The 25,819-nt window shown below is 42.3% G+C and overlaps 1 protein-coding gene and 1 long non-coding RNA gene across 6 annotated transcripts in view; one reads left to right on the top strand and one right to left on the bottom strand.

The window, feature by feature from the left end:
• Positions 1–25,819, bottom strand: part of LOC127054338 (uncharacterized) — a 788,041-nt gene that overhangs the window by 410,951 nt on the left and 351,271 nt on the right. The gene's annotated exons all lie outside the window — the stretch shown is intronic.
• LOC127054182 (L-threonine dehydratase catabolic TdcB-like) overlaps positions 2,779–25,819 on the top strand; it is a 67,537-nt gene continuing 44,496 nt past the window's right edge. For 2 of the 5 annotated variants that reach the window (XM_050960170.1, XM_050960171.1), the window contains exon 1: positions 24,020–24,247. In XM_050960170.1, coding sequence (XP_050816127.1) covers positions 24,147–24,247 — 101 coding nt within the window. In that variant the 5' untranslated portion in view covers positions 24,020–24,146. Of the gene's footprint in view, positions 3,979–24,019; positions 24,432–25,819 lie in introns of those variants that run through there. The other 3 variants (XM_050960168.1, XM_050960169.1, XM_050960172.1) reach the window with 2 other exon arrangements.

A 25,819-nucleotide genomic window follows, 5' to 3' on the forward strand; every position in this document is an offset into this window, starting at 1 on the left:
GGGATCCTGAGACAGAAGTGAGTGTGTGCATGTTTATTCCTCCTTTAGGAGTCAGTCTAGGGTGGGGATACTGAGGGTGAATATTTTAAGAACATAATGGCTTTCAGCATATGATCTAACCGGTTTTATGTTTTTTAAATCCACAAATCTCCCTGGCAGTACAAATTCTTTCTTTTTAAAGATATTGGCTAGTGGCTAAGTCTCTTTCAGACAGTTGAAAATTCTACTGGATTAAATAGTATTGGATTAGAGGTGGTAATAATATTTAGCTCTTGTGTAGGGCTTTTCATCCATAGATCTCAAAGAACTTTACTATCAATACTCCATTTTCAGAGAAACTGAGGCACAGAGGGGAAACAACTTGCCCAAAATCACCCGGTAGGCCGGTGGTAGAATCAGGAATAGACCCCAGGTTTTCTGAATCCTGGACCAGTGCTCTTGCCGACACCGTCTCTAGTAGTAGTTGTTGTTTCTGCCTAATGTCTTAAAAGTACTGTTGGACCTAATCTGGGGCTCACCGCATAGAATTTTCAGTTTTGCACCCATCTTAAATCCTAACCTAAATCACGATATTCATCTTTGATACTGTCATGCACGAACATTTCTGTGCCAAGGAAGGCTTGTCTTGAAGACTTGTTTATCTTTTAACAGGATTACAACTAACTGTTACCAAACATATTTTTGTCTAATGGGGCTAGTCTGTATTGGTTGGGCAAGTGATTAGTATATGGGACTATGGCTTGGGTTCAGCTGGGCTCTAATCTGGACTCTGCCACAGAATTCCTGTGTAACTTTGAGCACATCACTTTAAACTGTCCGTCCCTCAATTCCAACTGCAAATCGGGAACAAGATACTACTTTACCTCACAGGACAGTGAAGCTTACTTAATGTTTGTAAAGTGCTTTGAGATTTTTGGATAAAGTGGATATGTACAAGTAAAGCATTATTCTTTGTTGAAGGAAAATGAACACAAGGCGAGAGGGGAATTACAAAAGCCACTTCAACAAAGAGTGGCTGTAATAATATGACATCTGTTCTGGGTGGGACCCACTGAAAATCCTGTTGTCTTACTGAGCCTGCAGAGTTAGTATTTTTCTTGGATGCTTTTCAGGATGATCTTTGTGGATCTTTTGACCTGAACAGACGTTAACAGAGGCCTAACTTGGATCCAAATCCTTAGTGTCTCATCTGAAGTGTGGGGGACAAAAGCAGCAGCATGTCTTTCACAGTCAGAATGTCTGACTTTTACAAAATGGACCAAGAGGTTGGTTCAGCCGTTCTGTCAGACAGAGCCTGCAAAAAGCAAGTTTCATGACTATGTGTTTTCACGAAACACTTGGTGTCTTTCCTCTCTGTCCTGTTCCCTTCCAGGATGAGATTACCAAGCAGTGCCTGAATTTAATGCATGATACAATTATCTTCTCAGTACAAAAATGTAAGTTAAGAACAGAGCCTCTAGTTTTCCTTGGAATATACTTGCTTTCAAAGGTTTTTCCTAAATACCAGAACTGCTAAAAACAGCATTTTCTGATGGGAAAATTTTTTCCTTGAAAATTCTTGATTTTATGGAATTGAAATCTCCCATAAGAATGTGGTGACCCCATCAAAACTCTTCTTGGAGACTAGGTAGGCAGGCTAGCTGACTGGTCAGCCTGCTGCTTCCTTCCAGCCAGCTGGTAGATGGGCAGGCTGACTGGTTCCCTAACTGCCCTGAATTTTCTGGAATGGAATTCTGTTTCACAAACAATGTCACAATGTGGATTTTTGGTTCCCATTCCAAAACTTTTTTTTTCAACATTTTCCACAGAATGGGAACTCCAGTTCCCACTCAGCTCTGATAAATACCTTCTCTGTTCACAAATTCTTGGGTTTCTCTTGAATGTGCCCAGTTATGTTTGAGATGTGCTTGTGGTGGTGAGAATGTTACTTTGCTTTGAGAGTAATGTGATAGTGGTTGGTTTTACATGTGCTTCACCAATGAATGTAGTTCCATTTTTCAAAAAATTAGTTATGCTGGGGCAGGAGAGCAGGCCTCTGGAGACATCCCAATGGAATGATGGTTTGGTGCTTAATGATAGCATTAATGCTCAGAATTTCCTAAAAGTGGGTTTCACAAACTGTTCCACACCTGAGAGAGATCAGTTTTGCAGAACTGAAATAAACCACAAGTGATAAAATGGTAAATAAACCCTGATGTCCATTTTCTCTTGCAAAACTCTCTGCAATTCCAACAGTCCCTAATGAAGAAGGGGGGAACCTCAGGTTATCAGATGGACTAGAAAAATACTAAAACTAGCAAAGCGTTGTTGTGAGACTGGAGCATTCTTCTAGTACCTATGCTTCTGTGGCAATACTATTGTAACAGTCAGTGTGCTGGATGGGGAAGGAGTGCACCTTGGTGCACACTGCCCTAAATGCTCAAAAAATAGAGAGCAAATAAAAAAACCAAATTTTATTTTAAGAATCGCACATTTAAGCCAATCTCATGGTTTTTGGAGACCTGCCTTGTGATTTGTGTGTGTGTTTAAGGCTTGAGGCTGATAATACTGTTGTATCTTGTTGACAACTACTCTCCTATGCCTCTTATGTGAACTCTCAGAGCTAATGAGATTATCACACAATAAAGGAAAATGAAATTCAGCTGCTGGAAAATTCAGAACCAGCACTTTGCCACATGGATTGTTAGCAGAAAGAAAGCGAGTCTATTCGGAAGGTGTTGTCTTGACGTTGCATAGACAGCGAAGACACTGGCACAGTTGGATTCCAGAACACTGTATTTATTAGCTATATACAAAACTAAGCTACTTACATACACTGCTGCTTTGCTGCTGTTTCGATGGCTTCAGTAGAAGACAGCGGCTCGCAGATGGTTTCCAAACTGTATAAAGGAATGCTACCCAATTTCATACGGCAACGCTATACAATGTGCCCTCAAGTATTCATTGCGTGCTGCCTGTAAATAGCACTGGTCAGAATAGCCAAAGGTGGTGTGGTTACAGTAGGCAGCTGTCCTGATTCTCCCTTCTCGCTGGTGTTTCTGCATGTTAACACTTCCATGCTGCAGTCTGGTTCAAGGGACAAACTGAATTTGACAGCTGAGTTTATGAAGTGTTAAGTCTTTTAGGAAATCAGATGGGCCTGAAGAACTTCTTGGAGCAGCTCATCCTCCTGCTGAAATTTGTGGAGCGATGGCAATTTACACTGGCTCAGGTCCTGTCCCAAGTTGCTTTTGTGGGGAGGAGCAATCCAAAAGAATCAAAATGTTGCTTAGCAGATTAATTACCCTTTTTCTTTTAAAAGAGAAAATAAAGATTTCCAAACTGGCTTGTAGTCTATGGAGAACTTGCTGGTGGTCTTTGGAGAGCTGACTGGTCACATAGAGGTACATCTCTTCCTCCTTCTTCAATGCTTAGGCGAATGGTTGGCAGTAGCGATTGTTAGCCATTTGGTCTGTTCCTGTGCGGCTACAAGGGCTTGACAGGCTGAAAGTCCAATGTTGGAACACACTTGATGCACCCATGTAATAGGGGGTTTGCCTCTGGGCTAGCTCCACCCCTTGGTTGGTGGAATTTTATTCTGGATGTTACCAGACGTGGAGAACAGTGTTTGCCGGAATGTCTTGGGGCATTCTTATGCTTTTTGGATGTGTTGTTAGAGGCTGTCTGCGGACAATGGCCCCAGTAGTCTGTAGGCTGGAGCGACCGTAAACATCTGCATTGTAAATGAAGTCATTCCACTTTATGCCCGATATGACATTGGCATTTTGTGTGTCAAGCTTCCAGCACTGCCCAGTCTGAGCGGCACAATGTCCACGTTTTGCAGCTGTATAGCAGTACGGACAGGATTCAGCTTGAACAGATCCTGAATGCGGTCATCATGCTGAGGTGATGTTGATTGCATATTTGTTGTAGATGACCCATGGCAGACGCTGTCATCCAATCCAGTGGAGAACCTCCATGTGAGAGCTGGAGGAACTGGTGAGTATAGAACCCAAATAGCAAAAGCTGGAGACTGCTTTGACAGCTTCAGTATTCAAAGAGATTGGAGTCATGGGTGGCCTGATCTTGGGTTTTGCAATTTCGTCTTTTGATCACGAAACATAGCAGCCAACCTTTAGCGGTCTCCCCCATTTGCTGGAGTGCCTTGTGAAACCCATCTGGGCCCTGTACTACATCTGTTCCTCATTATTTCCAAAAATAGAGCCCAGGGGAAGGAGAGATAAAATGAATGACAAAAGTAAACAGTTGTCATAAATAGATAACTAAGGGTTAATGTCTCTTTCACCTATAAAAGAGTTAACAAACAGTGACCTGAAACACCTGACCAGAGGACCAATCAGGAAACAAGACTTTTTCAAATCTGGGTGGAGGGAAGTTTTGGGTGTGAGTTCTTTGTTCTTTGTCTTGGTTCGGTGACCCTCTCGGCTCTGAGAGTGATCTTTCTATCTCCAGGCTTTCTAATCTTCTGTTTCCAAGTTGTAAGTACAAGGATAGTAAGACAATAGGTTTATATTGTTTTTTTTGTATTTACATGTGTGTAGTTGCTGGAATGTGTTAAATTGTATTCTTTTTGGATAAGGCTGTTTGTTCATTTTTTCTTTTAAGCAATTGACCCTGTATATTGTCACCTTGATACAGAGACCATTTTGTCTTTTTTTCTTTCTTTTTATATAAAGCTTTATTTTTAAGACCTGTTTGAGTGTTTTTCACTGGTTAAGGCTAAGAAACCAAGGGAGGGGGAATATCTCTGTGTTAGATTTACTAAGCCTGACTTTGCATACCCTCTGGGTGAGGGGGGAGAGAGATTTGATCTCTCGGTACTTGTGTTTCAATGACTTGAAGCAGGGAATCTCCTAGAGTACCCAGAGCGGGGAAATCTGGGAGGAGGTAAAGAGGGTGGAATCCCTTTGTTTAGATTCACGGAGCTTGAATCTGTATCTCTCTCCAGGAACCCAGGGAGGGAACACCTGGAGGGGAAGAGGGAGAAGGGAAGTGGGTTATTTCCCTTTGTGGTGAGACTCAGGGCATCTGAGTCTTGGGGGTTCCCTAGGGAAGGTTTTGGGGATACCAGAGTGAGCCAGACACTGGAATTTTCTGGCTAGTGGCAGCGATATCGGATCCAAGCTGGTAATTAAGTTTGGAGGTTTCATGCTAGCTTCTCATGTTCTGAACTCTAAGGTTCAGATCTGAGTAGGAAAGTTATGACAACAGTGTGATTGTTTTTAAAGGACAAAATGCTTATCTCATCAAAGGCAGCGAAAAATTTTGACTGTAAGAATGGTTTTCCATGGCAGAAATTGTATGCACTGCCAAAATGTTAAGTGACTGCAACATAGCAGTCAGTTGATACGGTCGTTGTGGACGGGGAGGGACCATGCGATGGCTAATGACAGAGGATGATGCACACTACAACCTATTCAATAAGGTCTGGTCTGCACTATGAAAATGTTTAAGCACCCCAGAGCTAGAAAAATGGCTGGTGAATCCTACAATTTGGTCATATTAAGACCCCCCCCTTCACACTTGTGAGACAGAATGGACAGTGGAGCTTCAGTGTGTCTTATTGGGTATAATCTAGCTTCAGACAGACACTCATGAGACTGATATCAAGAGGCCCAACTAAGATGTCTCCATAAATTGATTTTCTTCATGTGATAGCTGAGCAGGACTTGTCTTTTCTCAAATCATCAAATCTAAAGGGTCAGATGCTATATATTGGTGAGCTAATGCACTTGTCTTTTAAAGGCTGCTATCCAGGATCAACAGGGCCCCCTTTATTGAAAACACCTGCTAAATTAAACAGGTTTTTGTATGTTCTGTTTGACACATTCCTAGTAAAGTTACAATCAAGTTATTTGAAAATAAAATTGCTTAAAGTCAGCTTTTATACATGACCTCATGGGATTCAATCTTTATTCAGCCTCCATATCAACCTTGGTTAGTTTACAGTCCAAAGGAATTAAAAATACTCCCTATCAGCTCTACTGGGATTGGTGAAATCCATGTGTCCCCCTGCTGCCTCTTAAATCATCCCCACTAATAACTGAATTCCAACTGCAGAATCTTTGTTTTCCTTGATACATGAGGCACAATAGAATCCAGCTGCTTCATTCTGTGGCTGTATCAACCTTTCAGGGCTAATGGTAATAAATGCTTGTCTCTGTCAATAAAACAGATTTGACTCTAACAACTTGTCTTCATGAACACTTAGTTCGGAGCAAGATGAGGTTTAAATCTGCTCGGGGCGGTGTAACCACTAGGTGGCTGCCAGGTTTGCCAAGATTTGGGGGTGCCAAAAAGCAGTGCCCCTGATTTTTTTTAAGGGGTTAGGATGAGGAAGTCTCCACCTCTTCTGGCAGCTTGAACCTGTGGGTGCCAAGCTCCATTAAAACTATCAACAGCACAGGGCGTGGGGAGGGTGCTCAGCAGCGCAGGCATTCCTGCAAAGCGGGGGCCGAGCGTGAGCCTCTCGGATCAGAGAGACACACACACACACACACACGGGGATGGTTAATGAGCCCCCTTGCCCCACTGTCTCTCCTGGTGGGCTGCATGAAGGCAGAACAGCAAAAAATCTCTAGAGCAGCCTGTGCTCCCTCCACCCGGCTCCACCAAGGCAGATGAACTTGTAAGGGCTCCTCCTAGTCCCACATGGCTCTGTGGCTTTCCTGCAGGATCCCGCTGCACTGACAATCCAAGCCAGTGATCTGCCCCGGCCAGCCAGTGGGCTGCATTCCTCCTCGGCAGGCATGTGGGAAGGAAGCAGGCTGGATACCACCATGGGCCAGTCCTGGTGATTCACTGGACTGCTCCTAGGTAGGTGACACTTGGAACACTGGAGGGGAGGAAGGGAGGAACCCGGGTGCAGGTGGGTTCTAGCAGGGATGTGCCCCCTCCAAAAAATAAGGGTCTGCCAGCATCAAGATTGGGTCCTTTTGGCCTTCAGGTCCCTCCCCCGGCTCTCTCTGGGGGCACCTTGGAGAAGGCCATGTTCCTCTTTCCTCCCGCTTGATGCTCGAGCAAAGTGGCTGTGAGTTGGCACCAGAACCTCAGACCCCCAGCTGAGCCCTCCCCAGCCCCAGCATGTCAGCCAGGGGCCCAGGGCATTTGCCTTGTTTCATGGCTCTGGAGGTCAGGGGCAGGGGGCTTTCCTTTCCGCAAACCCAGCAGGGAGCGCTCCCTGGGGTCCCATCCGCCAGAGGTCTCGGGGCGTGGAGACTTTTGCTGCGCAAGGAAAAGTGACGCTCCTCAGCTCACCGAACTGGACAAGCTCATCTGCTTGTCGAGTTGTTGTTTGATGGAGTATCCACCATTCTAATTTTAATAATAATTGGATATTCTAAAGGTAGAATAAAATGTAGTAGATTTTGATATGAAAAAATGAAGGAAGGACGTATATGAGACTAAAAAGTATGTATTTCCAATTACAATCAACACTGCTTAATTTTAAGGAAAGATCATCTTGATTTCTTAATCAATGTTTAGGTCACAGTTGATGAAATTCAAATAGTGACTCATAGAGAATACATGTCACTTACTAACTATCCTTTACTTTTAATAGTGAACAAGAAAAAGCTGATAGGAATAAAAGTTTGTTTTTCATTTTCAGCTGATGCAGTCTCATGGCAGATAGAGGAAAAATTGTCTGAGGCACAATTTTGGGGAGGAGAGACACAAGGTGGAAGTTTCACCTAGGGCGCAAAATATCCTTGTACTGGCCCTGAATCTACTCCATGCTCACCTGCAGGGCACAAGGGAAATCTGTGTGGATCCTGCTGCCTTCCACTAGAAATTCCCTAGCCCACTTTAACCTACCCCACTTGGATGTGATACAAGCCAGATGGTGCTGTTGTACATAATCTTACAAATGCTCTTTCTTAGCATGCACACATTTTTACTCTTTGAAGAAATGTTGCTTTTTGTTTTGTTTGAAAGATGCTGTTGCAGACAGCAGAGAGTTTGGTCTCTCTCATTTGCTGTATTTGAGGTCAATTCTTGGGACCGAGCAGCTGAATATACAATATTGATAGGTGGTCTCTCTCTCTCTTGTTGAAGCTGTTCCACTTTGTATTATAGTGACTTTATAGTCTGGTGGTTAGGGCACTCCCCGAGAGGTGGGAAACTCCTCTTCAAATCCATTTTCTTCATCAGGTATGTGTGTGTGAGGGAATTGAACTAGCATCTGCTACATCCTGTATGAGTAACCTAACAACTGGGCTAATGCTTATAAGGGAGGCTGCTGCCACCACCTCCTCCCTGGCCATTATGTGAGGAGTTAGGCATGCTCCGGATCAGGCCCCACTGGCAAGGGCGGGGAGGAACACCTATCTACACCTGGCTTGCGACTCGTGCGGAGTCTTAGACATAAGAGAGGCATCTGAGAGCTAGAAGTGAGGCAGCAGTGTGGATGCCCAGTGGCAGAAATTTAGGCACTTTGAGTTTAGGTGTCTGCAGGGTTAGGTGGCCACCAAGCAGGGATTTTGTGGATTAGAGTTGTCCCTAAAACTGGCTAGCACCGAAGTTTCTTTACGGATCTAGATCTTAGAACAAAAATACAGGCGAAGAGCACATAGCTAGCAACAAAGTGACTTGCTAGATAAAAAAGCACAGCACATGCATGACTAAGCTGATTAAGTAAACTCTTCAACAGAAGAGTGGAAGGAAGTTTTTGGAACAGAGGAAACAATGTTACAGACGCAGTTCTCTGGAAAGTAAGCTACTAATTACCATTGGAGAAAGCATTCTCCAGTGTATTCATTTTGGCAATGGCATAACATGAGAAACTAATTAGATCATGTGAATATGGGTTTGTACAAAATCCAGCTGGTGAGATGTTCCCAACATACCACTGGCCAATGATCTTTTCATAAACTTTTTTCTCTCTTTCACTTGAACAAGTCCAATACTGATAAAAGAAGTAAATAAACGGTCAATGATATTGCTGAGTTGTAGGGAGGAGGAATGAAGTAAAGAGGGGAAGTCTGTAGGCAGATTTGTGCTGCAATGAGAGAAACATCAGTAGCATTCCTGGGTCTGATCTCTTGTAAAAGAGCTGACTGAAGCTAGGGTTGGGCATGTCCTGGGCAAGGATTTTGTCTGATGTAGAGTCCCCTATGACCAGGGAAGGAGATGTAGTGACTTCAAAGGGAAATCACCCCAGGAACAGAAGTGTTGTGGCATCGTCTAGGGAAAGAAAAGCATCCTTCATTAGAGAGAAGAGAGTGAAGTACAATGAGCTTTCTCCTGAGCAGATATGGAGAAAAGACACTTCATCACTAGGAGATCATTTTGCTGATCAAACCAAGGAGACATGCCTACAGGTACTCTGAGAATTGTCTCACTTCCCCCATCTAAACTTAGCTAATGGTGGTTGGCTGGTAGTGACCAGAAGTTATCAAAGCTGTTTGTATGTAAAACAAGGGGGGTTGTTCTGGATCCATTCCAGTGTGTGCCAGATAGGTCTCACTGGACACCTGTCCCACTTTGTTGGCATCTGCAGGCAAGAGTCTGAGGGTTGAATAGACATGGAAACTAAACTGATCTTTTGCCTGCAGGGGTGGGTCCCTCCAGGGCACCATTGCAGCCCAATGGCTGATCTTTGTGTGGGAAGTTTGCATTGCTGCTGCTGTAACCTGTTCTGGGAATAAGTGAAGGTCCAAAGACCAGAGATTTCACCAGCACTAAACTCACCTTAACATTTAGAATGTCAAACAAACTGTTCTTCTTGTCTGCTAATTTCTGTATGAAAATATATATAATAGGCCAATAAGAGAGAGTGGGAAATCCCCAGGTACAAAGCACAGAAATATATGCAAGTGCTTTATTTTTATCCTTACTTTAAGAAATGAACATGAATAGGAAAACTGTTCAGATCCTCTGAAAAGATGAAAAAACTTCTAGTCTAATTGCAGAGAAAAAGAGTGAATAAAAACACAGATTACAATTCACAGAAGGGACGGTCAGTGTTTGCCTAATCCAGGGTCATGTTGGCAGCCATACACATGTTCTCTAAGCAGAGGAGTGCGGCATCCTAGGACCTGCAATCTCCACTGAAGACGTATTATACATCAGAGCACATTTTTATTAGGGTGACCAGATGTCCCAATTTTATAGAGACAGTCCCGATTTTTGGGTCTTTTTCTTATATAGGCCCCTATTACCTTCCACCTCCTGTCCCAATTTTTCACATTTGCTGTCTGGTCACCCTGCCTTTGATCAACATTGCAAGGTTCTGTGGGCTACAGCCTGTGTTGTGAATGCCTTCACATTACATCGTGCTAGACAGTATCACTGTCATAAGCAGCAATATAGCAGTTGAACTGAACTAGTGTCATTGTCTGTCTGTACTTTGAGCATGAAGCTTTACATTGTTTCAGTAAAGTGCTCTTATTTTCTGACACTGAAGTACAACTCTGTAGATGACAGAGTGGGTGAAGCAATATCTTTTACTGAACCAACTTTTGTTGGTGAAGGAGACAAGCTTTCGTGCTTACAGAGCTCTTTGAATCTGAAGAAGAGCTCAGTGTAAGCTCAAAAACTTGTCTCTCTTGCCAACAGAAGTTAGTCCAATAAAAGCTAACATCTCACCCACCTTGTTTCTAATAGCCTGGGACCACCGTGACTACACCAACAGCTGACACTGTGGAAATAAGCAAAAAACCAAATGGTTACATAATGTATTGCTGAGAATAACTGCATGCATCACGGTATACACAAATCTGTCACAGGGAGAAAGAAAGAGACCTTAGGATAATATAGCAGTCCTCTTTGGAGCCCGTCCCCTTCAGAACAATACATTTTGTACTGTGTTGAAAGCCAGCAGTGAGTCAGTAATCGGAAATGTTGCTCCTAGGTCGTCTTGGTGCCAATGCAATCTAGCTTAGTGTATTTGCCAAAACTGGCTAAAAATCTAATGATGACTCCAAGCTGTGTGCAGCAGTTGCTTCAGAGTTTTGTGAGTGATCAACTGGGTGGGCCAGGATACTGACAGGAAAATAGGGGGTTCAAGTGGAAAACAAGTTAATAATATCGTCACTTTGCATTTTTAACCAGCCTTGTACTGAGGATCTCAGCTCTTTATGAAGCCTCGTTAGGACGCAGAACACCCCTGTGAAATATCTGTATCCGTGAATATTAGTTATACCTACATCAGAGAGGGGTAAATTTTAGGTCTGGAGAAATTGACTTAACTAAGGTCTAAATGACTGAAGAAGTAGAATTTGTGTGTTCCAGTCCTCTATTCTAAGCATGCTGCTTCCTAAATATACAGAATATTTTCTATTAGATATACTGCACCCATTTGTTACACACTTCCTGTATTATGCAACTTTAGATCATACTCGAGTGCGACCCACCACTAACGTGGAGTATACCAGGGTTACCAAATGGTAAAATGGATCCATGGCATATCATACTGCAGAAAAACTAGTCAGGAAATTATTTGAGTAACCCAGAGATCAGGATTAGATTGCTAGGGTCTTTGGCAGGTTAGCTTTATAAATTGCACTTGTCAAAGTGGAAAACAACTGAAAGTGGAGGAAGAACCTTTTTCATCACAAGCATGAGAAATTGATTGCGGAGAGAGGCTTAGGTGGCTGGAGGACTTGCATATAGCAAGTTCAGCTTCTCTTGCTGTGGAGGAAGGGAAGTCGTGTTGTCAAATACCAATGAGGCTGAGCACTGTATTACTTTGCATTTTTGTAGCAGTTGCCATGTGTGACTTGGTGCCTGAGTGTATTAAGCCTCACGACCACAGGTAACACTTAACAAGTGGGGAAACTGAGGTGCAGGGTATCAAGCAAACTTATCCAAGACCATTCAGCAGGTCAGAGGTAAAGTTGGGACTAGAATCTGAATCTGATTCCTAAATTGTGCTCTAACCATTGACTTATGCTCCCTTTTCCGTAGCTACAGGAGGTCACAGATTGATTCAGAAAAGGGAATGCTTTGTCAAAGGGAGGGACCAAACGAGCCATTTCAATGAAAATGTGCATAGTGAATAAAAGACACCTCCAGTGCACCCCATATTCCTGCTATGTTACCTGTAATGTTCCAGTGGCATTTTTAACAGGCAGGAACCAGCAGAAAAGAAGTTAATTTTTTACCCATCTTCTGATAACATACAGCGAGCACATGTCGTCATGTTTCAGGTGGCATATAGCAGAAGCAAGCCATGAATCCTTTAAAATAGGTTGTAGGAGAAATGTTAGCCATATTGTTGTAGCTGTGGCGATCGCAGGATGTGAGAGAGACGAGGTGGGTGAGGTAATATCTTCTGTTGGATCAACTTCTGTTAGGGAGAGAGACAAGCTTATGAGCTTCGCAGAGCTCTTATGCAGGTCTGGGGAAGGTAACCAGAATGTCCAAGCTAAATGCAAGGTACGAACGATTAAGTACAGGTAGGGGCTTCAAGTGTGCTGTAGAACACCATGTAAAGTGAAGTGGGAAATTTTCACAAAGTGGTCACTTCATATCTGACCTCTCAGCCTTTTGTCCTCAAAGGAAATCTGCACAACGTCTTCAAAAGACAAGCCTGGGAACTTCAGTTCATAACTTTACTGAGCAGAGAATGTGAGTGTCTGATATTTTCTTAGTTACATAGTTAATCACATAAGGGCTCCTGACCAGCACTGGCATGTAGAATAAACCTAAAATTGTCAAATGAGAGCTGGCTGATCATCTAGTACTGGCTTCTCCTTATTTCCAGCTACAAACCTACATGAAAAGGCATCTTAAATACTTTCCCAAAGACTTTATTTCTTGGAAACAATTGCTGCATTTGCCACACAGATGGTTTGTGATCATGAATAGAAATGCAGATAGCCATGATTGTGGTCCACAGCGTAAAAAAACTTGACAGACTCTAAACTACCTAATAAAAGATCTAAATTAACAGGAGCCAAGGCTTTGGTTGATGATGTGAGGAGCCAGATGCATAATCTGAATTATGATCCTCCCTCCGTCTTTTTCTCTTGAGGTTCCTTTCTAAAAAAAGACCATGTATTTCTTAAGATGCACTAATCCTTACAGAAATATACACCAGTTCTGTACAGTTTCAAGTATAGATGGTTACACCAGGGACACAGTGGTGATTCCAATAAATGCTGAAACTGAAATGAACAAATAATGACCAAGATTCAGGAAGTGAAATAAAGTGAGGGCTTTCATGTGAAGCTCTGCATTATTTAGAATGCTAGATGCTGCTTATAATGTGAAGTTTTGGTACATCCAATTACAGTTTTACGATAACACTAGTTTTGTACATACGCTGACAAAATATTTGTGTGGCGGCATTTTGCCAAAACAAAGTTAAATGTACAGGGGTGCCTCACATGGTCCTTCGTGGCTAATTTTGTGGTTCTTAAATGTAGAACCCCCCACTGGAATTCAGTGGAAGGTGTACGCACAGACCTATTTGTTGTGGCTTCACTTATTGATCAGTAGTTATTTTGCATTAATATATATGAACACTGCTGTGACCCAAATAGTAATTCAAGGGCATTCATAACTTTATTATGACCTCTTAAAAAATATTTGATGCTTGCTTAGAAAGCTCATGCGCTTCTAAGGCCACTTGTTAACATTGCATTGAGGAAAGCTGATACAGAGAATTCACAGAGCACTAAATATTATACAGATTGGAAGATAGAATACACAGGAGAGAACCCGGGAGCGAATTGATTATACTCAAGAAATGAAGAGTCAGGATGGGAGAAGCGGAGGTGATATCAATTGTAATAAGCCTATGAATAATTTAAAGGAAAGAATATTCTTTCTCTCAACTAAGGAAGGGAACTCTTTTCCACCTCAAAAGATGGTACGACAAGAAGCAATGGTCCAAAGCTTGCTGCTTTTTTTTTTTTTTAAAGGTAGACTAAGCAGTAGAAATGTTCTGCCCCATGTGGGTAACTGGATATTGTAAAAAGATTGGAGGGGAGTGGGGGAACCATACTTCCTCAAAATAGTCAGTATAAAGGGCCTGATCTTTCAGCCTTTATGAAGTTAGCAGGAGATCTGGCTGCACAAAGGCCGCATGATCTGATCCCAGACTAAGTTAACTCATGAGTGGGAATGATTATAGGGAGCTGACCAACCAAAAAGCAAGGTGGGTAGTGGGTAGCAATGAGATTGAAAGACCCAGGTAAACTTTTTTTTTTTTCCCTCTGACTTCAAGAGCCATGATCCAGAAACTTGCATAGATAGTCTACTTACCTGATCTCACACATTTCTTAGTCTGATTCTGGTACTTATAGGTTACCTATTCTTAGGTTTATTTCCTGTTTGTGTACATTTTTGTCAGGGTCCCTTCATTATTGTTGTTGGCCTATGTGCCAAATAGACATACATTTTGCACAGCTGTTCTCCCCCCGCCCCCCTCCACACACAATTCAGACATTTGGTTGATTTCAGTGTTGCCACAACTGCACCAACAGAAAATGAGGCCTACCTGGCACTGGGCCAACCGAGTTGATTTTAAGCACAGCTTGAACTGTGATCCAAAGCTGTGTTTTAATCAGACACATCAGGAAGGAGGATTTAGATCAATGAGAGTCTCTAGAACAGGGTAAGAGACTTTGAACCATTAAGTACTTTACCTTGAGACTACTAGTGCTGACTGGAAAACAAAGAGTTTAGTGTTCCATTTCCAAATCTGCCCTGATGTATTGTCTAACACTGAGTCGAAACATTTATTTGCTTTCAGCAAAGTGCACAATCATTCATGGTTTCTATTGTCACATCATTTATGATGCATTGCTGCTTTGAAGGCTTTTTGAGCTCTTATCAACACAACACATCAAATAAGTAAACACCATAAGGAATGCTAGCTACTCTGAGCAATTCTAGAATAACCTACATGTGTCTACTCTCAGGCTTTATTAGAATTTTAGCTCTTTGGCTACGTTTGTAGATATACATACATTGTACACAAAATGAATTTTAAATTTTAATTGAGGTATTAGGTATTGGTCATTTTTAAAACCTAGCTCTTGTATAACAGTTTGATATCTATGGATTTCAAAGTGCCTTACAAAGGAAGTCAGTATCATTATCCTCATTACACAGATGGGGAAACCAGTAGAAGGGCAGTTAATAGAAAATGATAGTAATTCTTGAGCCTTGTGAGTTATGGAATGTGTCACTTCCATTCACAGCTGTTTAGAGGAAAAAGACCAGAAAGAGTCCACTTCCCCTCCAAGAAGTAATCTGGCAAACCTCAGGGGCCCTGCATGGGGTTCTTCCTGCACGGATGCAATTGCGGGTCTGAGGGTTTAGACCCTAATTTTGCAAAGACTTAAGCAAGTGCTTAAGTTTAGAAGCCGTGAGTAGTTCCATTGAAATCAATGAGACTACTCACAGTGCATAAGTGTCTGCAGGTAAGGGTGTAAGTCTGAACAGAATCAAGATCACATCTTGGTACTCTTTTTGGACCATGTGCACAGCACTTTCAGGCCATGATCAGAGTGGGAGGGTGGGATGGGGAGGATGGCCCAATTACCTAATCTGTAATGGCAGATCACTCTACAGTATCAGGAGACAATAATTCTGTACGTGAATTACAAAAGGGGAAAATCACAGTCATCTGTTTATTCTTGTTCCTTTCCTGATGCTCATTCTTCTTGTCTATTTTGGTTTGATTGGTCTTTATTATGCTGTTCTGGCAGGTGTCCCTCAGTGGTGCTATTACATAGTTTTCTTCTGAGTTCTTTCTTAGTGTGCAAGCAATCAAAAGTGCCATCTTGGCACACAAGCTGTGTTATTGCTAGTTTTTGTTTTGCAAGTTTGTGTGTAGGGAAAGGGTCCTTGGAGAAGGAGCTGTGATGCTGCATCAGAGCTTGCCCCAAGAATTTACTCTAATCAGAGATCAGAGTTAATTCCTAGTAACTGGACATTAATTTTGGGCTGTGATTTCTGAAAAATGGGGTTGCCCTGCATGATGGGGAGGAGGGATAGCTCAGTGATTTGAACATTGGCCTGCTAAACCCAGGGTTGTCAGTTCAATCCTTGAGGGGGCCATTTAGGGATTTGGGCAAAAATCTGTCTGGGGATTGGTCCTGCTTTGAGCAGGGGGTTGGACTAGATGATCTCCTGAGGTCCCTTCCAACTCTGAGATTCTATGATTTGAACACCTCTGTTCCAGGACTGACATGTAAATAGTGCAAACTAAACATAGGATCTGAGCTACTGATTTCTTCTGAACTGGGAAGCCAACCTGCAAGGCCCCAGACATCTGCTACCACTCATCTGAGGGACAATGCTGGTGTCAGCAAGGGATGCTTGTGCCTGTAAAAGGGGAATGATACATTTAAAGACTGGTGTGGTAGCATAAGCCTCATTTATGGCATTAAACCACAGGTCATTTTGGTGCACTACTTTCTGGCACCCTCATTTTAGTCCCAAAGTTACCTTCCTTCCATCAAACTGGGAGTTGTTTCACTTTCATTGTTGAATATGGTTTAAATCAGAAATGAAGCATGAAACTAAAAAAGAAAAATGTACTTATGCTGAAGAAATGAATCCCACAGCAATCAGTTGCCTGTGTAAGTAATTTCTTTTTGCCCTCATTTTGCATCGGATACATCCATCTTGGCAGTTAGAGATGCTTTAGTGCAAAACAATAAATATAGAAGTTGGGTATTATCCTTTTAAATGGTCAGGACTGCCCAGAGGATTCAGGGGGCCTGGGGCAAAGCGGGGAAGCTGCGGTGCTTCTACTCACCCGGTGGCGGTCTGGGTCTTCGGCGGCATTTCTGCGGCCGGGGGCCCTTCGGTTGCTCCGTGTCTTCGGCAGCACTGAAGGGCCCCCCCCCGCCGTTGAAATGCTTCTGAAAACCCAGACTGCTGCTGGGCCGGGGCTCGGGGCCTAAGGCAAATTGCCCCACTTGCTCCCTCCCTCCCCGGGTGGCCCTGTAAATGGTGTGTGAGCCCTCTGGTAACCGTCACAGTCTATTCTGGTGGAGTCTAGCAGAACATGACCAGAGAACATAGCGAAGCTTAGTGTGCTGTAAAAAGTGAGTAAACACAGCCATTTGGTCCCCACTGTGCCTGTGGTTCCTTCACATTGTTTGTGTAAAGATGGCATGCCACTTATTTTTGTCTCTGATTTGCAGGAAGGTCTGGAGCAGTGATACTCAGACTGAGGCTTAGAAGCCCCAAATGGCTCTTTAATGTGTTTTCAGTAGCTCTTTGCAGCCCATGATATTAAAATACTGTGTGATTTAATTATTAACCAATCAGCATGCTTTTACTCTGTTAATCAATTGTAATTGATAAAATAATGCTATTTGGTCAGTCATTTTGCTGTGAGAATAAGATATAAAAAATAAATATTTCCCCTATCATACTGTTTTAAATATGAATATATAGCACTATTGTAAATGAAATAATGAATTCACACGACTGTGGCTCTTTAGGATAATTAGGAATCAACATTTGGCTCCTGAAGCACTGAGATCTGAGTATCACTGGACTAGTGCATACTGGCCTAGGCATGTGAAGGTACTTGGCCTTTGTGAAAATCAGAAGATCACTTACATAGCTTCCAAAATTCATATTTAGACACCTAATTTCTGCACATGTATCTGAATTATAAACGAACATGGCCTGTGTCTGTATCCCACACAGTAAGTGTCTTGCAGAAAAGTCTCCGACTCCATTCCAGAGTTTTACACCAACAGATATTTTTTCTTTGAATTGGTTTTTTCTCCCTGCGCCCCTCTCCACTTTACATGGCATAGGAAAGCTGTTTCTGTTCCCACTCATTTCAGCCTGCTGCATCATCTTGGGGAAGGTTATTCAGTTGATCCCTGGAGATAATGAACAATAAGATGAAAACTATGCCCACATACCTCAGCAGCTATTTTACAAATGTGAACAGATGGGGACATATTCAGATCTTACTTGCCACTAAACTCTGAGTTATGTGGTCTGGAAGATTGAACAGAGCATTAGGTAGAACAGAACTTGAAACTGATCAAGAGAAATTTGCCATCAGTTAGTGTTTGTTCTATATTTTGTGTGTTTCTTGTTGGCTCTTCACCTCACGCATTTTGTGTGGCTACATTAGTTTTTATATAATGATGTTCTGTAAAATGTCAGTTGCATCACTGCACAGCGTAATTCTAAGTGATCATTTTGTTTTCTTGTGTTGCCTTCTTTTACAACTTTGAGTATGGGCTTTACCATAGGCCCCATTTTCCCTCCTTCTGTAGTTAATCAAATTCCCCAAAGATCCCTCCACCTTGGAGAGATGCCGTTCCCAACCATGCCATCGTACGCTTAAGTTGGAAATATTACTCATCTTAGATATGGAAAACTTAACTACATCCTGTGAACTCACCTTTAAGTGACATAATTCAAGGGAGGTTTTCTTCACTAAGATAATAGTCTCTTGTGCTGTCCAAAATGAGTTCGCTTTGGTTTAATGCAAGTGAATTTCCCCTCCTGCCCCATTTTAAAAGCCAACACGATCTCTTTGTTTTTGTGTTGAGTCTGGAAAAAGGACAGCACAGAATCTTCTAAACAAGGGCTGCAATGAAACAAGCAAGCTGTTCTTTCACGGGTGGAAGGCATTACACAGCCTTGGGATGTCTTCCATGAGAAGAGGGAGTGGTCAGTGCCAAGGGCAGTCTGTTTGGGGAATAAGATGTACCTTAATGAGTCCAGTACAGCATGTAGAGTGTTTTTATGACTGTGTGTGTGTCAAGAGTGTACCACCAAGATGTATAAAAGTTAGCACAAATCTTTGTATAAAAAGACTAAGCGTTCTGTCCTGCAATCAGTTATTACTGTCTATATCTTTTCACCTGATCTCAGTTTCACTGAAGGTAAAGTGTTCATGTGCTGGTGCAAAAGATCAAGGATTATCACGTGACATTCACCCTGAAGATGAGTTCATCTCCGGTATTGGCATAAAATGCCACAGTAGGTAAAACTTGTCACGCTGGTAGTGAATTAAAGACCCAGAATAAAATATAGCAAACATATGAACCATATGGGGGTTGTGGTATATTGTGTAAAGTAATGGAAAAGATTGTCTCTTTTTATAAAATTAAAGGGTCTCTGACAGAACGCTGGCTTCACTTGAGACCCATTTGCTAGATGTGCCTACAGTCATGCTACCTGGGTTTGTGATCTCCCTGCTCCAAATAAAGTGTGGGTGTGGGGTTTATAAGAGGCTCTTAAAATGCTGCATAGTGTGGAGATGGTGGCTCTCTTCCCTTTTAGGTCAGTATTGAGCTACAGTGTGGTATATAAAGAACACTGGTTTTTTTTGGAAGTTCTGTGCTGTGAGATCTTGACCCCATATGGTCTTTAAAGATCTCACAGCAATTGTTTTGTATTTGAATAGAGGTGTTGTTCAGGCTGGAATTTAGCCAGGCCACCAGGTTCATTGTCTCTTGTCTATTTAAATTATCATAATTTTAATTGTGAAAGATAGTTTTTCCTTCCTGTGTTGGTTATTGTATGTTCAACAGCATTCTGGCTTGGAGGTTGCTGCATTTCAATGGGGAATAAATGGAACCCTGTATGTCACTTAAATTGTCTAATGTACTTACGATCCTTTTGGGTGAAATGGGCTCTGCAATTCTTACTGTGTGGAGAAGTCACCGGGACTTTGAACAGAGTGAAATATACAAAGCAGTAACTCTTTGTAGGATAAAGCCCTAACTCTGCAGCTCTGTTCAAATGGTTTTGATTCAAAATTGTGGTTATTTCCCATACCATCGCAGTACTAATTGCATTCCTATGAAATGCATTTTGAGATCATAATTGTAATACTTGGCATTTAAAGCTGAGTCAAAGAACAAAAAGTTCATGCAAAATCAGCAAAACGTGGTAGTAGAAATTGGTTTCTGAGTTAAACTGCTTCACGGAAGGAGGCTGAAAGCTAGGGCTTATGTGCTTCCTCTGTTCAGCTTGTTGTAACCAGATATTCAAGGAGTCTGAGAAAAGTGTGAATCCCAAGCCCCACATTTCTTACACACAATGTGGGGAGTTAATGAACGCGGAAGAGATTGAAAGGGACAGTGTGTCCTAAGCAACTTACTGCCACAGGGTATTACTAAGGCTAATAGTCTAGTAAATCCTTTAAAAAATTTAGTCAGCAACTACAAGGGCTCTTAGGGCTATTTAAAGAGTTTGGCTAGAACCTTGAACTCATCCAAAATCATTGTAGCAAGCTGACAAGGAAGTTAGGTTACTGTTCTTTAAATACATGCACAGATCACTCCCCAAATAGTTAGGTGACTTCCCTATGCACTCTGCTGATAAGAGGTTAGTGAGATGGCATATCCTGAAGGATGTGCTCTTTTCCAGTTTCAGAACTGGTTCAAAATGATTGAACCTAACACAATGTACTTTACCCAGTGCTATGCAAGAGCTAATTGTGGGACGTCTGGTAATTCATATCCACGAGGTAGACGGTGAGGTTACATGTGAAGGGTTATCTGGATCATCCTTAAAACAGATGGTGTACTGTAGAAGTGTAAGTATGCTGCTTGCTGCAGAAACAAGCTGGGAACAAGGCACCCATGATAGTTACTAAAGCTTGCAAACAACTGACTTACTGGGACTAATATTGGAAAAAGGGATTTATAGGGAATTGGATGGCTCATTGAGAGGATTGCTAATGGGATAGAGAATCTTTCACTTCTAGGTCATTAGTTCAAATCTGTCGCTGGCCAGTAGTGATCAAAAGGTTGTTTGGTGGCCTGTATGAAATGTTTCACTGTGGCTCCCAGAGGACTGATGTCAGCTGTGAAGAGAACAGTTGCATTTGGTGGCAGTGTGAGAGCTAGTGTGGTGACCCCACTGTGATGACTTCAACTGTCAGTGTCCACTTGACCAGCTGTGGGGCTAAATTCAGGGTTTCTTTGCTATGTTTATGCTGGTCTGAATGATCAAGTAAAGTGCCTCTAGCAATTACAAGGCTTTGCCGGGGGGAGTGGAAGGAGGGGAGGCCTGAAAAGACAATGAAATACCAAGGAATAAGACTGTTAAGACTACCATGTCATTGTTGCTTATGTTGTTGCTTAGTTAACACAGTTCAAATAATATAGTTTTGTACTGGATTTAGGCCCCGATTTTGGCAAAGCATCAAGTATGTGCTTAAAACCAGACCATCCCTATGAAGCAAAGTATGTGCTTAAAGTTAAACATTTGTTTAAATGCTTTGCTGAATCAGGGCTAGGAATATTTGTAGCAAAGTGTTGGTATAGGAGCATGAACTAATTTCATTTTTCATTGTGAATAGGCCATTTCAAGCTCTTCTTCTGCTCTCACTAATTAATTGCTGCAGATCATACATAAAATTTGTAGTTAAAGATGGCACCAACCTCCTGGATCTGAGTTTTGATCAAAAGTTTGAAGCTCATTCTATCTCTGTACTGGGCTGAATTCAAACTCCCTAAACCAGAGGGCTATCTGAATTGGAAGCACTGGAGTTCTGCAGCGATGTGACTCTAGGTTTTGGTTATATCTGTTAGAGTGAGATGTTCATTGCTTCATCTGCAATTTGGGTTTTGGGCCATCTTTGAATCCCTTAACTAGTGTCTAGCTGCTCTGGTTTTAGGTGCTTCAGGATTTACTAAAATTAAGTCCCACAGGAGGGGTCTCTTAGACTACGCCTGCACTGCCCCACAGTTCAGACTACTGGGATGTGAATAGCAGTGCACGCTCACGTCCTGCACTGTTACTGCCTTATGTGGACAGTGTGGTCATGTTAACTTCGTCCTCTTCAAACAGAACTATATTAATGCAAACTAGGAAATTTTTAGTTCATGTCCAGACGTGGGAGTTACAGTGCCACACTTTGGTGTGTGTTGCCATTCACAGCCCTGTAATCCAAACTGTTGGGCAGTGTAGGCAAGCCCTTAATTTTAGAGCTTGATGGAAAACCATGATTTTTTTCCCCATGAAATTATTTGCAGGAAAAAAACCCTTTTGAAATTTTCCCATAGGAAATTTTGAAAAGGGTTGGAAAGTATCCACACACACTTTCTTACTGTGTGAGGAAACACTGTTAAATGTTCCAAAGAATCCTGTGGCACCTTATAGACTAAGGGACGTTTTGGAGCATGACCTTTCATGGGTGAATACCCACTTCGTCAGATGTGCATCTGACGAAGTGGGTATTCACCCATGAAAGCTCATGCTCCAAAACGTCCCTTAGTCTATAAGGTGCCACAGGATTCTTTGCTGCTTTTACAGATCCAGACTAACACGGCTACCCCTCTGATACTTGTTAAACGTTTGGAAGCATTGCTCTGAAAGGTGAAAATTATGGCTTTGTCTGAAAGTGTTAAGAGACAGAAAGTAACACTTTCAACTCGTTACGGCTGTTATCACACATTCTTACCATTACCAACTATTGGGGGGTGAGGGGGAGTAAGAAAGCGTCTGTGTGTGTGTGTGTGTGTGTGTGTGTGTGTGTGTGTGTGTGCACGCATGTGCAAATCTCTTTGGAAATTGTTTTCCAGTTTCTCTTAACAGGTAAAAACAATCAACAATAATATTTTCTTGGGGGGGGGGGGGAAGAATCATTTTTATACAATTCCAGTTTCTGAATTAAAAATTTTTGATCACCTCTGTTAAACCTTGATGTGCATTAGATAAATTATTTTGAGGTATCTTTATATGGATATGTATGACCTTTTTAATGTTAAGTCAAAGGTGCACTGAGTCTGAGCATTCAGCGCAGGTTTCCCCATCTCTGCTCTGAAAGCAGCAAGGCTCCCTGTGCCTTGGGAAATGTTTTTGTCTTTAATTGAAGCCATGTGGCAATTAGTTAGGAGTGCCTCATAAATGCTGTAATAATAATAGGATCCTTCTCAGAGCATTTGAAATAAAGAGCACTGGTTTATATCAATAGGAGCAGTGTGAATCTTTATCTACTCCACCCCTACTCTTCAAATGTTCTCCAGGTAAAGCAGCTGATGACTCCTTGAAAGTCCACTCACTTTAATAAAACTGGCCCTGGGCTTAGCTGACATGTACAAGGCTGAGGGCTCTGACTGTAGCCACTGACCTGAACATGGTGTATCTGTGCCCATGGCACTCTGCTGAGGTGAGACCACATGTAGCATGGCCTCTCATGGTTCCCAGCCAAGGCCACCTCTCCACCCAAAACAGCTGATGAGTGGGAGAACTGGAAGTGGGGGAAGTATGGAGAGTTGAGAGAGAGTGCAGCAACTGTGTCACTGCTTGGAGAGTACGGATGAGGGGGTGAATGCCTACAGGCCTGTTGTGTGGAGGAAGGAGAAAAAATGACTGAGGCTGTGGTGGTACAATTAACAAGTTTTCAGTAATGTAGGGTTCCCAGCAGTCTAAATCTTATGCTCTGTCAGTTGGGAAAGAAGTGAAATTCCCTGTTCCTGACGTATCTTTCCCCACCAATAATACATAAGTCTTGCAGCTCTGTATCTCTGTCACTGATTTTTAGTAATACTCCTTTAAAGCACCCATATACCAGGGGTCAGAACTGACCTCAGAGACATGTCACCACAATCTTCTGCCTCTAACCCCAAAGAGTTAGTCTTCCTACTTTCCCTCAATAAGATGTATAGACTTATCCTACTTTGAAGACCCTGAGCAAAGCTGCCCATCACTCAGCAACTCTGCTGCTGACACTGCTGAATTCAGGGCTCCTATTCCAGACTTCCAAGGATCCAGCATGCTAAAACTCTGCTTCCTAGGCTTGTGGGTTAAGTAGTATAAAACCCCAGTGTCAGTAAAATTCCCCATTGTGAGTTCACAAACCATTGTGACCCCCTCAGGAAAGTGGCAGCCTTTCCTTGCAGCTTCTTTCTGCAGAAGTCAGTGTTGTTAACTTCACGAGCCATTTAACAAACCTAGGTCATGCTCTGTAGCTAAGTATCTAAAGCTTTGTGTTCTGCCAACTGAATGTCACCTAAGTATAATCCAGGCCCTGACTCAAATTGACAGGGACAGGCTGGCCTGGGAAATAATCTCTTTAAATAGCAGCAGCCAGGTCATTTCTTTTGCCCTGTCTAGCGTTGGAGAGCTGCTTACAGCAAGTCACCTACAGAGCACACATCCCTCCCAGGCTTGACAGGGGCGGTACGTTCCAAAGGCAAGTGAGTCAGTTGCCTGGGGTCTCACCGCTTTGGCTAACGCTGGGAATTGCTATGAATTTTGCAGCACAGTTTCTCTACTCCAAAGTTTTAAAGAACAGAACTCCCAGGGAGTGCTCCAGGGAAGAGGAAGACTATGATCCTTTCTGGCAAAGGTTGGAGAATATTGCTGTGTGACTTAGAACTAGATTGCTCCTTACGAGTGATGGACAGTCCCAGGGCTGTACCTGGGGCTGGAGCCATGGACATCACTTCCCCTGGATCCCTTCTGCCTCCTTATGGTGTTATAGTTGGAGTTGTGCTTCACCTCTTTGTGTATTTTGTTACTCTGCTTTATAGGTAATGCTTTTTATTTTCCCTTTCCTTTCCCAGTTCCCTGGAAGAACAAAAGTGATTGTAGTTATTCAATATTTTCTAAAGCTCTCGGGGCCAAAGTGATTGCTGAGGTCACTGTATTGGAATCAGTGGAGCAGCGCTGGGAATGAACTTGTCTCACCAGTACAGGTGAAGACTGAATTGAATTATCTATGGGACTCAAAGATTTTACCTTTCTATAAATATATCCTGATGGAAAAAGGCCTGAAGTGGTCAATGAAATACTGGAAAATGAACTGTCTTGTGGGCCGTTTACTTTATGTGTATATCTGGAATGTGGTGGTAATGGCATGTTAGATGTCTCTCTGTTGATCATGGTCTACTGTTAATTATTGTATTACAATAGTGTGTGGAGTCCCCAGTTGAGATCAATGGCCAGTTGTGGTAGGTACAGACAGGTATGAACGTTCTCTGCCCCAATTATCTTACAATCCAAGGCTCTGATCCTGCAAATCCTTACATTTGTGCTAAATATTCAGTAGCCGCACTGATAGCAATGTCCTCAAAGTTAAGCACACTCGAGCATTTCCACCTATACAGACAAGACAGACAAGTGAAGTATTATCATCCCATTTTTTACGAATGAGGAGCTGAGTCAGAAAGAGAGAAAGTGACTTCTCCAAGGTCATGTAAGACATTTTCAGCAGAGTCCAGAATAGAACCTAGATCTCCAGAGTTGAGTCCAGTGCCTCTAACACAAGACCACCCTTCTCATCTGTGCTGTTTAGCTTTCATGTAAGAAATGACAATAGAAAACTTCTCATTTGGTTAATAAACTCAGAACTCTACATTTTACGTTTTTTTTTAAAATTATAAAAATGTTTACAACTGTTTTAGTTTTGATCCTTCTCTTTCGTAACAGATGCAGCCAGCCCTGAAGTAAATATTGTTCATTTGACTTTCTTAAGGAAGAAGCTCCGTCCATTCAAGGGACTTTGTGGAATTATTGTAGCATTAGCATCACAGGAAATGAACCACACAAAGTGTAGCCATTTAAACTCATCGTGCCTCCACATTTCTAATTCCCATATGAAGGAGGTGTCAGATTGTTAAGGGGATAATACTGCCAGCTTTAAGCAGTGGCTTTTGTTTGGTCTGAGGTCACAGTGACTGTTCAGACATGACTGCTGGTCAGGCTGAAGCCAAATAAAGGGTTTGACTTGGCTCTGCCTATGATGATGCTGAATTAGTGAAGCTAATGCTATACACAGAGAGAGAGAGAAAATACATAGAACTTGATATTACAGCTTGACTGCTGGGCAGCAGACATAATCAGGCCTGAGCTTTACATCCGTTAATTGTAGAACATTGCACATGAGGAACTGAAACAAATGTGCCTGCTGTATGTATAG

This window comes from Gopherus flavomarginatus, chromosome 6 (assembly GCF_025201925.1).
Source record: "Gopherus flavomarginatus isolate rGopFla2 chromosome 6, rGopFla2.mat.asm, whole genome shotgun sequence".
Taxonomy (NCBI): Eukaryota; Metazoa; Chordata; order Testudines; family Testudinidae; genus Gopherus; species Gopherus flavomarginatus.